Source organism: Dysidea avara, chromosome 5, assembly GCF_963678975.1.
Source record: "Dysidea avara chromosome 5, odDysAvar1.4, whole genome shotgun sequence".
Taxonomy (NCBI): domain Eukaryota; kingdom Metazoa; phylum Porifera; class Demospongiae; order Dictyoceratida; family Dysideidae; genus Dysidea; species Dysidea avara.
Genome location: NC_089276.1, coordinates 27,169,430 through 27,185,433, shown reverse-complemented (window position 1 = coordinate 27,185,433; position 16,004 = coordinate 27,169,430). Strand labels below are relative to the sequence as shown.

At 37.3% G+C, this 16,004-nt stretch overlaps 2 protein-coding genes across 2 annotated transcripts; both read right to left on the bottom strand.

The window, feature by feature from the left end:
• Positions 1-590: 590 nt before the first annotated feature.
• Positions 591-11,223, bottom strand: LOC136256325 (uncharacterized). Its single transcript, XM_066049249.1, has 5 exons — positions 11,118-11,223; positions 7,711-8,057; positions 2,702-2,860; positions 1,843-2,403; positions 591-986 (listed from the first exon to the last, which is right to left on the bottom strand). Exons 2-5 carry the CDS (start codon positions 8,048-8,050, stop codon positions 691-693), a joined length of 1,356 nt encoding a protein of 451 aa, XP_065905321.1. The 5' UTR covers positions 8,051-8,057; positions 11,118-11,223; the 3' UTR covers positions 591-690.
• Positions 11,224-13,044: 1,821 nt separating this feature from the next.
• On the bottom strand, positions 13,045-15,945 carry LOC136255443 (uncharacterized). Its single transcript, XM_066048212.1, has 3 exons — positions 15,364-15,945; positions 13,894-14,457; positions 13,045-13,457 (listed from the first exon to the last, which is right to left on the bottom strand). The coding sequence occupies exons 1-3, from the start codon at positions 15,440-15,442 to the stop codon at positions 13,111-13,113; spliced, it is 990 nt and encodes a 329-aa protein (XP_065904284.1). The 5' UTR covers positions 15,443-15,945; the 3' UTR covers positions 13,045-13,110.
• Between the last annotated feature and the right edge of the window lie 59 nt (positions 15,946-16,004).

The following is a 16,004-nucleotide window of genomic DNA, read 5'->3' as shown; positions in this document are numbered from 1 at the left end:
CAAATATTCCAATATTAATTCCATCTTATTACCAAACAGAAACAAGACAATTATATCATCCTTCCTATTTTATACTCCACCAGGAATCCTGACTTTAAACACCATATTAAAGTATACTGCTGAGAGTGTTAGCTAGAGTTCATGCAAGTAACCATAGTAAAGTAGGTGCATCATGTGACTTCCATAGATACTTGTTAGAAGCATTGGGGAACTCCATATAGTAGCTAACTCAAACACATATTCTTAGCAGTTACCAGGAGCTAAAAAGGGGATAGTTGTAGCCAAAAAACTATAGTTGTGAATGACTTTTCACTGATTATTGGGAACTTAGACAACAAAAAAAGCTAGCTGCACCACGGAAAATACAAACATATACTTACCCCCTCCTGGGGGCTAGATGTAAAGAATAGCTTCTTTAGCCATTGTCATGCAGTAACAAAAGTACAAAACACTTTATACAATCAGTAAAAATGATTCTTTTGCGGCATTATTAAACAGGCATGTACCTGCTAACTTAATACTGGGAAATTTAGCTATATAAATGTTACTATACTCAGTGACACATAACTTGATTTTGTGAATTCCTGCAGTCCAGGTAGGCACTAATAATCACAATTAATTATAGATACTATATACGATACACACTACATGCATTAACAGTAACAAATATTTTAACACATGAAATACAGGCTACAATTTATTTATTATTTCTTGCAAGTCATTGATAGTGATTGTAGAGTTAGTGCCTCTCCACAACTTAAGCATCTCATAAGCTTGTTTGTCCTCTTCACAGCTCTTTCCAATTTTAGTGATGTCTGCATATTTGACTTCAAGTTGCAAAGCTAGTGGTCTCCAACCTTTATTCTTTCGATTAATTTGACCAGCAAGGTTTCGTAATTGATCGTCTGTGATGAAGGCAACTGGTTTGGCTGAAGCACCAGCAGGGATCTGGTTTTCATTTTCTTGTACTGGTAGAGTGTAAGAACCTATTAAATATGACAAAACATCACTGAATAATGAGGGAATATGAATGACATAAATATGACAACCTCAAACATGAACTTCAGCTTTAGAAAAAGTTAATATGCAATTACTACTATCATTTTTAATTGTAGGTGCTAACAAAGTGTTCTCAAACATAGGGCATAACTGTTAATACCAGTAAATGATTTACTGGTAAAGGAAGGCTTAAAGAGTGGACAGAAACTACAAGTTGAGCTGAGCCCTCAGAAAACAGGTAAAATTGTAAAAAGTGGATTTTCTTCAGAAAAATAACATTTTAGCCAATAACAGAATTAGTGGTGACAGTATTAAAGCATACATGTGTGGATTGGGTCTAGTACAATTTTTTTTAAAAGGCGGTGGTTCACTCCTATAGCTTCTCTAGGAAATATATGGTGCAAATTTTGATTGGTTGTCAGACATTGAAATGAGTTAGAACATCAAATACAATATTAGAAACAAGAAAACACAGGCAGTTAGATATAGATTTTTTAAATTGTCAAAACCTTTATTTTCGTTTGCCTAGCAGTCCTGGAATTATTTGTTTTTGAGGGTTCAGCTCAATGTATACATACACTGTACTACTGTTTAGCAGGAAAGTTTCAAGGGAGGAAACCTTTTAATTTTCACAATTTTTAATTCATGAACGTCTAGAAAATGTTCATGAATGCTTTGCTAAAGTACACAATAGTACTTCACGATTGTATTTTCACAAAGCCATGATTACTTGCAGAATCTGTGAAAATTGTCACGCAAAAATTTCTGGCTAGACGGTATACCCTCCGCCAACAACAAACTCTATTACTAGTATGTGCTTTTAGTAAACAGATATGAACTCACGTGAATTTTGTGGCACAGGAGCAACCATTGGTTTTTCCACTTCTACTTGTCCAGTAAGTCTGAACACCAAACTTCTAAGAGACTCCAATCCAGGCATATCCAAAATTTCAGCACTGCCAGGACCATTTACAGTAGTCTCCAAGACTCTAATATTAGCACAGTAGCTAGTCCTCTGAGAGAGAACACCAGGAAGGAGTGCACCATTGACAGCATCAAGAAACACTGGGATAATACGGCTAGTCTTGTTACGATCTCCTATCATACTACTCAACAACAACCCACTAATAAACCCATGACTCATTTGGATTCTTCTTGACTCAGCCATACACTTTTTCAAATGGTCATTGTATGCTACAGCAAATAAAATAAACCCATTCCTTGCAATAACATTATTTATCCTCCGTTCCCACCACTGATCCCAGTCAGTGATGTTGTCGTTAGCGTGGTACTGGTCAATGTCACAGTCCACTCCACAAGTACTCAAGAAGTCAGATAGTGTTAGTACATAATCAGATGCAGGACCATCATTGTGACAGTATAGGATCATAGCAGGCCCAGGCCCTAGTGAACAAACAGCAAGATGGAATGATACATCCTTGTAGCATTCAAAAGACTCTGGGATCAATAAAAGCTGCTCTGATTCTTAGGGTCACTGACATGAGCTTTGATAGGTCACTATATAAGATCCACTTTGAAATAGAAACTGGAAAATACAGCACCCTAATATTTTAGATTCCATTACGGCTATTAATATACAAAAGTTGGGCGAGTTTAGCAAATTGAAAAAAAAACTTTCATTTGAAACCTTTCATTTTATGGTACAACACTTACTATAGATAAATGTGATATATTAGCTTACCACCTTGGTTCCTTCCACTTGCATTTGGTCCATAGTTCATCATAGCACCAGGAGTTAGTAGTGGACTTGTTGGGGTGGCAGGAATTTGATGATACTGCATTACAGTGGGACTCATCACAGTAGGACTTCGTGGAGTGTATCCATAGAAACCAGGTAGTGCTACAATAAACATAATGAATGATCTTAGTACCCAGTGAACTGACAAAAGCCTAATGTGCTTAGAATGCATGATCAAATACTCTAATAGAACAGCCATCCTAATAGAAAATTCACCCAACAAATACACATGTATTAAGAATAATTTTTTTTAATTTTTGATTAGGGATCAAAGTAATAAAAAGTAGTGAAACAAGGGAGGTCGCCTACGCCAGAAGATATACTAGTGGACATTTAATCCGTACTTCACTCATGACTAAAATAGGGATTAATATACCACTTTAGTGTGGGCGTTCAAAGGCACCGCTCGGTGGTTAACTCGCATATTGCCCGGGCAATATCATGGGAAAGCGGTTTGCCAATGACTTTGATACCAAAGAATCGATGCACTTTGACTCGTTATATTGAGCGACATAGAGCTTTGAATTGTGGGACTCGGTTTTGTAGAGGTTGCTAAGCTTAGTACATAGGCTAAGATAGAGTAGTTGGTTGTTACTAAAGGATAATGAAGGCAAAAAACAACTGTTTGGGCAATTGTGGATGCGTATTTCTACCCACCGCGTATCAGCCTTTGAACAGTCCATGGAACAGCAAAGCTACTACTGCTACATTGAAATAGGTTAGTAACTTACAGTTCTAAGTACTTAATATAATAACTTACTTACTGTCCCAATAGCGAAGTTAGTTGGCTTAACTTAGTACCAAAATGATAACAATATAAACTCCATCCCACAGTCGCAAATTTTCTAACATTGCGTGTTGAAGCATAGTAACGTATTAATGACGTTTTAACGTATGGACAACGTTTTGATGGCTATTAGCCCACGCTATTAAAACCACAATTGATCTTCAGATGCTACTGTATAAAACAAATGGGATGAGTTCTCATTAGTTCTTTCACCTATTAGGTGAGTAAGCCCCAAGTGATATATATCACTTGTACCATGGCTGCTTGGGATTTTGCTGACATATACATCCGCAGCCCTTGGGCCTGCGGCCCTCGGGCTTTGGGTGTATATATCAGCAAAATCCCTCGCAGCCATGGTATAACTATTACATACAGTACATGATAAAAGTTGGCATTAACACAGTTAAGGCTTTACACATACAAAGAAGTGATATTTATACCAAAGCATCCAAATTGTGTGTATCTCTTTAAATAAACAACCAAGGTTGTAAGCTTGAAGGTGGCAGCCAAGAAATGGTTGCAATGAGTATTTCTTGACTGCCACCTTTCTTTTTTCATCTTGGGTCTTTTTTCATAGCTTGGCTGTACTAGTACTGTATATAGAAGTTCTATTGATGTCATGTTTAAAGCTTCTTCAGATTCACCTAACAGGTTGAACCTCTTCTAATGTGCTTTCTCGGTTGGTCAACACTGAACCCAATGTGATGTTTTATTAGGAAATTTTAAACCAAATCTTGCCAATGACTATATATTCTGTTAGAAAATATTGAACCTACTCTGTAAAAATTGTTTAGCTACTCCGATTCACTGTTTACAACCACAAAGTTTCGAAATGCTAAAGTTATAATGGATAGACTACCTACACAGCAGTTTTCAGTTTGTCACTATTAACTGTTTGCCTGTAATTTGTTTTTACAAACCTTAATTGTGACCAAGCTGCTACATGTGCTCATGTTTTCATTATATATCAGTCTGTAGTTGCTGCTTTTATTCCACAAAGGGCTTGACATTCAATAGTTAATCTATCCACATAGCGATTTTCAGCTTCTTCTTATGAGCAGTTTACCCTGTAGGCATGACTTTATTTTCTGTAAATAATCATTAATAACTCTACAACTGTTTATTGTATCACCTCTGATGCAAAATGAAGAAAAAGATGGAAAAGGATAACTTAAAGAAAATTAAGCTAACTTATGAAAACTCATATCTTGAGAATGCCTGGAGCATTAATTGTATGCTTAAAGTAAGTAGTAGGTGGACTACTGAAGGTGGAGGACACTTCCATAGTAAAATTTGATTCAGTTCATAAAAGCTACACGGAGCTACTTATACATGAAAATTGCACTATCATTCTTTCTGTTAATAACACACTGGTGTGGCGTACTGCCTTCTTGGGCCATATAACACATTACCACATGGGTTTATACACTGCTCCTCCAATAATTCAAAAGGACAATACATCTACAAAATGAAATAAGAGCAAAACATTGCTCTAATAGAACACACACTAATAACAAAAGACTCTAATTGAAAAGTCATGTTTACAATGTCATAATTAAGACCGAGAACACTTTTTTACATAGCAGTAAAGTACATCAGATCATTTTTTTAATATGTGCATAAGTAAGTAATCAAGTACCTAAACCAGGTGTAACTCTTTGTAATACCCCTTTCACTGCTGAATTTTCCGGCAGACCATACAGTCTGCTACAAATTGCACTATACAAGCTTAACTGTACGCTATAGCACTTAGTTACCATACCTCTAAGTAATCGCTATAGACTAAGGACCTCGACTAGGTTGTTTTTGTTTATGTAAATAAAACTGCTAAGTAATTACAAGACTACAAAACTGAAAAATATGGTAATGCAGCTTAAATAAGTATTCAGTTACAAATAAAATTGCTACAGGTAAGTATTACAGTCCATACAGCTATTCTAAACAGTCTCCTTACTGGGAGATTGTTTCTTTGGCTGGTTTCTTCGAGATTTATCCCAAATCTTGTATCACGCATGCGTATATGCACATGAGCGAATCACACCACACTTCTGAAAAACAGCTGACAGTGATCCTTGGCTGTCTTAGTCTATCAATAACAATCCAGTGGACTTCAAAAGATGACTATCAACTCGAGGATGCATAACAGTCATCTTTTCTAACAAGAAAACTTTGCGGTATTACGTAACAAACCCGCAATAGTGCATGAAGGATCCGGTTATCCCAATTTCTGGGACCTCTGTGGGTGTGCACATTTCAGGGTAAGTGCATTGTACTATAAAACGCATGATAGAAGTGGTAGCGCATTAGAATTGTGGTCGAGTGCCTATTATAGTGTCAAACTGGATAAATCCAGTTGAAGCAGTGAAAGAGTTGAAATTTTCTTTGTAAAGTTTAAGTGTTTGATGTGAGCATGACAGTATGTGTATCTCCCCATACTCATGTCTCGTGATCACAAGAAGACCGCATGAGAAGAAAGGCTTATAAGTGTATTCTATTAAAACTCTAGCAAGTAAGCCTTGGTTAACCAGAAAACTATCTCCTCATTCTGTTTATGATAAGTACAATAAGATCTCTTCAAGTGTCACAGACCTAGTTAGATGATACCCCAGATAGATCCTAACTGGCTATGCTACCAAAATTATTGCATACTACTGCTACTGCTGCTGCAGCTGCACTTTCTAAGTTTGTGGTTTGTAGAAATCAACACCCAACTCCATAGTAAAGGAAATGAGTAAGTGAAGCAGCATGACAAACATTTTTTATCATGCCTGCTCAAAGAGGTTACATGTAATAGTTGTATCATGTGCCCGAGTGATTTGCCTGATATGTACACCCAAGCTCGAGGGCCGTTAGGCCCGAGAGCGTGGGTGTACATATCAGGCAAATCACGAGGGCACGTGATACAACTGATATGTACCATGTAGGCTAATAGCCTACTGTGGTGGGCGACTAATCACCCAAGCCAATATGAGGCAACCCGCTGGATTTATTATATAGAGAGTCTTGTAAAATTCGATTATGGGTCAGCAGCAAGTAACGTTGCAGTTACGTTTGTTACCATAAACGGGGAAAATCCTATGAATATCACGGAAACACTCAATTTTGTGATTTAACAAGTGTTTCAAAGTTGCTACATCGTTTAACCACTGTTTACAATGTTTTCTAAACATCTAGAGGGGTAAGCTTTGCTGTAGAGTGGTTACCTCGTGATATACGAAAAATGGGCGTGGTACGTAATCAAACACGCGGACACGCGATTGTAAATTAACCATGACACTAGTTCTTACCTTAAACTTCCGTTTGTCAACTCATAGGGTTGTAAGGGTGTCGAATCGCCTTCGTATGAGTGCTGTAGAATGCAAAATCGGGTTCATGGTTTTCATCACGTGAGTAATAATAAACTCCCACAATCGAATACTGCCAGGATTCTTATAAAAACAAACAATGTTACCTCATCAGATATATCAAGGCCATGGTACATTTAAATGTATCATGGCCAGCCATGGTTTATTTTAAATGTACCATAGCCAGCCATGGTTTAACTTAAATGTACCATGGCCAGCCAGGGTTTATAAGATATGTACCCTGGAATTTGGCTTTGAAGTTAGGTGGTTTCATGGTACATACCAATAATATGTAATGTACAACGCGTATTTCTACTGACTGGGTAGAAGAGGTGTATACTATTGACCACGTATGAGTTCAATAGCAGTACATCTGAGAGAAAGTGTTGGCTAAGGGATTCATACGAGTAAGCACAACTACATAAGTAGACATATGCCTACATGTACTTACTTTTAAACATTTGTACTCCATTAATGTTCCATAGCAACCAATGTTGACATAAATAACTTTATAACATTAATAAATACCTCTTCCTGTTGTAACACAACATCCACTACTGAGCAATAGCACATGAAACTGCATATACACACTACACATACGAGATGTATTACTATTATACTGACTTGGAACTACTGTGCTTAGGTATACAGATATCTACAACCCAAGGTGTTCTATAAGAAAGGGAATGTCCCAGTCCCCAAATACTGTTTAAATGTACTGTTCATTATATACCAGAATTGTTGGTAACTCCATTCTAGCAATTTAAGCACTAACGTAACAAACTCTACTTAAATAACTGTTAGAATAATAACAAGCTCACTTTGAGGATGGTCAGGCTCAATACGGTAAGGACACTGCCCTTTTATCAGACGTATATCTTCATCAGTACATCCCAACTGCCGTACTAATTTTTCCTGGCCACTCCAAATAATGCTCTTTACAAGTATCTCCTCCCCATTGTAATTTCCTATTGTCTTCCTCGGCTGAAGTAATAAAATCTTCTCAGCTTTCTGTCGACGGTTCATCATTGGTGAGATGAGAGTTTCATATTCATCTGTGGTCAGCCATTTTAGATCCTTCAAGTACGGCAGGATTGGGTCAACCTGAAGTTCACTGATCAGGCTTCTATAATGATCTTGTATGTGATATTGTCTTGCCATAACCTCCCTAAATGAGAAATGATTGTAAAGTTCTGGTTTGTGTTGTGAAATACGTATATTTCAGTAATGATTAGTGAAAGGATAAAACACACTTACACAAAAGCAAACAATTACAAGTACATCTAGAGTATAGGGTACCTTATTATAGTGCAACATATCCCATACACAACATGCATACATGTATGGTATGTACATACAATACTACACCTACAAAAATACTTTCTACAAAATACAAACACGCACGCACGCACGCACGCACGCACGCACGCATGCACACACACACACAACAAAGCCAAGCCTATGGCAGCTGTGCGAATCACAGTTATTGCCACCCAGCAAACCAGCACTGGGATGCCTGTGCACCACTCAGGCACTTGTGTATGCAAGTCCTCCTGTGGCATGACTAGTTAACTGCAGGAGAACTGTTAGCTAGGGTTAAGAACTTTTTTATGTGCACTTTTGGATAAAAGCATGAAATTTACCACATAGATTGTATGTATCATAAAGGTTATTTTTTGATAGGGAGCCACCTCAGATTTGACCTTTGATGACCTTTACACCCAATTTAATGCTTTAAAATGTCTCATCTATCCCACTTATACAAGGTTCAAAATTTGCAAACTTGGTGTCAAATTGATGCTCTTGCTCTGAAGAGTACAGTAACATTTAACATAGCTTTCAAAGTTATAGTCATTTACAAGAGCAAAAAGTAGCCCTATTTTCACCCGCCCACACATATCATGCAAAAATAGCACCTATACATACTACAGATTATATTCTCAACATAATTATTAGATATATCATTACAGTACACCGAAACTTGTCTCATACGTAGTGGCCACCTGTGCTAAGAGACCACCTCTCTATACAAGTTAAATTTAACTTCAGGAGATATAGTATACATTATACAGTAAATACACTGCTCGTCTAAAATGAGGTAGAACACACACGTATGGCTAACGCCTATGGGTAAAAAGTAGATTTAAGCATGCAATATTTTACTTATTACCCTTCTTAAACTCCAATGTAGTTCTACACACCCTCAATTGTTGTACATATATACAGTATACCAAGGGTTACGTTGGTGTATCACGATTTGGTATTGCAAGGAACTGGCATTAAACAGTGCTTACTGGTGATCTATACATCTATACATGATATTATAAGGCTGTTTCAACTAATGGTATTTACACTATTCTCTACTATTCAATATAAACTGCCAATTCTTTCACTATACGGTATAGCTTTTTGACAATACACAGTAAAATACACTATATAAAATAAATACAAATAAGAATTAAGAACACTTACTAAGTTTCTACATTCCCGGCAGACAAATGTTTTAGAAGTACAACATAATATTATAGCTAATATAAGTCACACCACTTTGTGGACAAAATGGTTTGATTTAAACCAACACATTGACCAGTACCTAGCAATAGGGTATGTATGGCATTGAGCAATGTGTCTGTCTTACCTAGTTAGCTCTCTAGAATGCACTGGGTTATTATTTGTTAAGTGGCCATCCGATTAACGCTTGAACGCTTACAGGTGGTCAGGATGTTATAACTTATGTAGTGATCACCCAGTACGGCACTCCCATATATGATGAGACTATAATACAATACCTGTAAACATGCATACATTATACTTAAAATGGCATTGAATAGAGATCAACGCTATGATTCCATAAAAATTGTGAACAATCAAAGACATGTTGCTTATGCTAAAACTAGATGCTAAATGGGGCAAAAAAACTTAAAACAATATCAAACAGACAAAGTGTTATTGGTGCAGCAAACAGTCAGCCAGTGTCAGATTACAGAGGTATTCTGGATTAGAGCTAGAGGTGTTGGATTAGAGAGGTTAATAGGAACTTGATATACAGTTCACAACAGAAACTCCTGCAATCACAAACTACAGAATACAAGCAACTGTTTTGCATGCATATGATGATTTAATAAAAAATTAGAATCTAGAAGGCAGTCAAAATGCATTCACACGAAAACAGTAAAATTTTGTGATCAATTAAGCTTCAATTAGTAAAATTCACAAAAATTAGACCTTGTACATAAACCCACCATGCAGTGGGTACATATCCCATGGTAGTTCATTGACCTATCCCTCCTACCTATTACACATGGTAAATTTTCATACAGTATAAGTACTACAAAAGTAAACCTCTTCTGTATATATTTCAAACTTTGCGTGGGTGGGAGAAAATAGTGGCATGATTTACCATTTAAATTACTGTAACTTTAGAACGAATTAAGCCATGGACTTTCTGTAAAAACCAACTTATTCTTTAGGGCAAGACCTTAAATTTGACACCAAGTTTGTGGGTATTGGATCATACAAACATGAAATAGAGACAAAACTGACAGTTTTTGAACATAAAATTGCCCATAAAGGTCACCAGAGGTCAATTCTTAGGTGGCTAGAAAAATAATCTTTGTCATACACAAACTTTTTACCAAGTTTCATGCTTTTATCTGAAAGTGTACAAAAAAGCCAAGGCTTACAAAATGCACAATGTCCAGGTTCAAGAGAGGCTGTGGAACCTAAGGTTCCATATGACCCTAACATCACCAAGTGAGACAAGGACAGTTGGGTATTTGCTTCCCATGCAGTTAACATTAGGTACCCGTTGATATTATAGCTGGGTGGGCCACTTCCCCAATTGACACCAGGCCACTAGGTCTACATTATACAGCTGGGTAGATGTGAGTAAAGTTTCCTATTCAAGGAAACAACAACAACAGCAACTGGGCATAACCGGGCATCAAACCTGGAACCTTTTGATTAACAGGCCAATCCTCTAGCCACTTGGCTATGCTGCCTCACATGCACACACACTACACACACCATAGATAATATAGTACAAGTAGGGATTCGCAACAGTGACGTCTTTCCGTAGGAACTAATAGTTTTATGTAAGGACAATCCTCGTTACGGGTTTGATGGGTCTTGGTTACGGGCTCAGAATCAGCCTCACTTCACAAAATATAACCTTCATACAAATCTTCAGTCATTGGAGACTTAGTTGCTGCATAAAAAATTCTCATACCTTATCACAATCTTTAGTAGTAGCGCCACAAAAATTATTGGTGTAACACCTGAGCAATCATAGCGAAGAAGTTCCAAGACAAACTGGCTGCAAACCACTGTGATTCGATAACACTCACTTAATCTAATAGAGAATAGGAAAGTGTCAAGGTAAATTCAAGAAGAAACAAAGTAGAATTAGTGAGATAGGGCCACTCAAAGTCCCTACCCGTAATGAGGATTGTCCGTAGTGATATCACCATTGTGAATCCCTACTTGTACTATATTATCTATGCATACACATACTACACTACAAAAACACATATGAGTGCACGCACGCACGCACACACGGTGACGCACACACATAAACACGGTGACGCACACTACTACATCTATTCTAGATGCTATTTACTTTCTCTACATGTTCAACATCCTCCTCTCAGACACAATTCAAACAACAAACAGTACCAATATTGTCCCCTCTCAAGCATTCACAGTTAAAGCAAAACAGACACAATTCTAATGCCATGCCTCTGATATAGCATGCCAGTCAACACAATACCATGAATCCTGTTGAACAAACATGAGATCAAACAATCAAGTGGTTGGTTCATACTGATCAATAATATACAATCACAAAAGTAATCTGTTATGAAACAAGTTACGTGGAGACCATTATATAGATGAAATTACTCTTCAAGTATAAATTCACGTATGTATGCATGATGATGCAACAATGAGATACTTCTGGCAAGATACTTTAATATACTTCTCGACTTCTGGACTATTAAAATCATTTTACAATTCGTCAAGTAAGGGGGCGTATTAAAAGTAGAATACTGCCTGTGTAGTGTAATACTTCAAGCAATGATTTATGGGGGTACAAATACACAAGGAAATGGACTTGGATGTAGACTGTTTATTTGGGGGAAGCACCGCGCATTTGGCTTCTCAGTTTTCCCGTCCCCTACTAAAAAATGAAGCAATCTTCTATCTACCACAGGACAAAACATACACTACAGTTAACACACTTATCGTATGAAGTATCCTAAGTGGAACCCGCGTGGACGACGTCCTGTACTCTTGAATTATTTCAGTTATGATACCATATTTAAATTTTAAATACGTATTTCAATGAAATCCACATACTAGCTTTATAATTATTTTTTACGCTATTGCGTGTGTGATTAACAGTTTACTGAAATATACGGACCATTGTTTGGGTACTGGCATAGCTAATCACACAACTAGGATATAGTGACTACAGTCCCTGCAGCTGAATGACCCAGCAGCAATTCTGTACTATAACTGTTGCACTGGCTCAAGGGTCAAAATTATATTTATTAGTTTTAAAGACATCTGTGGCTTCAATTACCTGGCTAATGATGATAATATTACTGTTACTATCAACAACAGTGGTTCTTTCTGTTTTATGTAATTTGTTCAGTTGTTTTGTATTATTTTGTGTTCATGTAGCTATTTGTTTTGTAGCCATATCATGCGTTAAGTTTGTACTTGTTAGCTAGCTATGTGTACTCGTCGGTGTTGTATGCTGCTCTGGCAAGGAAGAATGATATAGTTGCTGATTGTCAGAGAGGCAATTTATAAATCAATCAAATCTACAATCCCTGGTGAGTCCCTGAATCAGTAACTAGCTAGGATTCACATGAAAGAATTTGAAGCTTGTGCATGAACACTGTACATGTGTCGCTCATCATGTACTACCCTTACACATTTTATAATTGTATCTACATTAATTTTATACCCACCATTCATCGGTAAGATTTTACCATACATTGCATAATGGCTATACAGCTAAAGCGTGAATGGTGTTGATGCTCATCGCTTGATTTCCTTTAAGTGTGTATAATGGTCTTTCTGCTCCTGCACTGATAGTACACCATAGTACCATGTAACTATAAACTCACTAGTTGACAACATGAGTCATATTATGTATAGATAATAAGTGGCATAATAGGATATACACACAATATTCATTCACAACAATTGATGTGCTATGTACATTGTCTAAGTCCTATATTACACAGTCTCAGTTCATCCAATCTGTCCTGCAGCTCAACAATTGTGGGAAGAGATTTGTGAGTGTTCTTCCAGTGTACCAACATCAGGTAGGCCTGCTGTCTATTGTTGTAATGTGAGTCACGTCTTATCATATCCAGTGTTCTGGACCGCATGCCAAGCCTGATACCAAGACGTGACCAATCCCTTCCAATGTTGTCTGCCACCTCATGCAAATAGTCATCAGGAACCTCATCCTCTACTTCAGTGTGGTTTGGTAGCTGCTGAACTGGTACACGAGTTTCTTGTAGTGATGATGGTGGACAGAAGACTGGTGGTTGTACTAGATAAGTTAATGAAGAGGAAATTTGAAACCAGATAAGTCTTGCACAACATACATGTTGGCAGGCACATAACACACTATATTAATGCATTGAAATTCACATAGTGATGTGTGTAACACACACGCACATTACTGACATACAAAACACACACACACACACATACCAACTGACATGTGTACATACAGTTTGTACAACCACACACACACACGTGTACACATGCAAGCATATATATACATGCACAAACACACCACACTACACCACGTGCACACTACACCACGTGCACACTACACCATGTGCACACTACACCACGTGCACACTACACCACGTGCACACTACTCCACACTACACCACACTACACACTACACCACACTACACACTACACCACACTACACACAGCACAAACTTGAGATATGTTCATCATGACCATACACTTACATGATAGTTTGGAAGGAGGGACTACTCTTGGTTTGACACTTTCTGGCTCATTTCTTAGTCTACATACCAGACTCCTTAGAGACTCTAGTCCTGGTGTGTTTAAGATAACACTAGCTTCTGCATTAGGATCACAATTCATCACCCTACTCCAGTTAAGAGCATAACAAGTTCTCTCTGCAACACAAGTAGGAACACACTCCATTTTGTGTTGTTCAAGAAACACTGGGATTACATGCTGCGTTATGATTGAATCCTTTATTAAGCTGTTCAATGTTAAGTTAGTCAAATGCCCAGCTCTCATTTCAATACGCAAACTATTTCTGGCATCACAGAGTTGCTGGTACAGTCTTAGTGAACACACCAGTAGCACATAGCCCTTTACATGAGCACACTTTCTGATTTGTTCTTCATTCCACAGTTCCCAGTCAAGAACATTGTCATTGGTATGATACTGGTCAATATCACAGTCCACTCCACAGTTAGCCCGCAGGAAATCTGACAAGTCTTTCACATGATTGTTAGGATCATCTTCTTTAGAGTACACAATGAAAGCATGAGGGTGGACTGTAGTAATGAGAATAACACTAACTGCATAAGATTCTTAAATCTTAATGAATGTGCATAATTATAGTGGAAGACAATGTAATGGAATGCCTAATAAGGATAGTTAAGGTATGCCTATAAGACAACAATGTCTAGTGAATGACATCCGCTGCCCACAATACATGTTCAGTAGTATCAATACGATATTGCTATTCAACGGACACTCAACAAATATGTGAAATAAGCTGGTCACATGTTATCAAATCCGGTGAAAATGTTGATTTATATATGCTAACAATGTCACAAAAGATAATGAAAAGATTGTCGTATAAATACAAAAATATGCCAGCAGACATAAACAAACACCTAATACTTTACTATATTTGTGCATAGCCAACTGCAGTGTATTTATTACATACAACTGAGATGTATGCTGGCCATCATTCCACTACATGGACATGATACATAAATGTATATATGTGTCATATACTTACACGTGTGTTATTATAGTACAGATGGACTGAGTGCAGCCTTATCACTACTAGTGCATGTAATGTGTTGTGTACATACAGAGACTTGATAGCACTAAGAATATGAAAGTGAGGCCAAACAGGGTAAAAATTCGGGTAAGAACACAGTTAACTGGATGGGGGTTCTTAACATTGCACCAGTCTCCCTACCCATCTTTAAGTGTGTGACATGTACTAGTTCGTATGCTGTTTGTGTTCAAATTGTAGTGCAGGTACTTTGGGAATGAGATACTTATAAATGCTCCAATCCATTACATTAGCTATACACAGTAGCATATATACAGGTAATGTACATGTACTATATCTCCTACACATCAATACTTGCTGTACTCATACATCTATATAATTTACACTGAGCTCTAACTAGTAATAGTGAGCTGCATTCTTTTATTCTCACCTTGCTTAACTTTCATACTAAACAGAGATAATGTTAATAACTGCTTGTACCAACCAGCTTGCCGGTGTAGAAGACTCATATCAAACTGCTGTAAAGTTACAAGTAACTCCCTCACAACTGAAAATGAGCAGATTCAATACAATTTTATAATCAGAATAGACTGTATTATGTTTACTGAACATTTCCAAATAAGCACACACATAAAGATATATAGCCCCTAGTTTCAATTGAATTCAAATTTTCACAAAAGCTGTTATCCTGTACTACACAATAGCCCAACAAGACAACCTTTATGACTTCCATATTATACTCTAACTACATGCATGCATACATATGATTAGGCATTGCAGCTAGTCTTTTTTCCTTTATATTTACGTACAAGAGGGCTTTATCATGCACATGGTTGCCAGGGTACACATGCCAAAATGAACACCTAAATTTCGTGAGACAAGAAGTGGCTCTGCAATTATTTTACACCACATGGCATGCTCCATTGCTGTAGACAGTGACTATCTAGTTTTAAGTCACTTGCATGCATATTAAGCACCTCTACAGACCACCTGAAAACTTATCACTGGCACTCCATCCCAAATGATGGCATCCTCTAGTTTATATTTCATTATCAGTGTCAGTAAATGTGG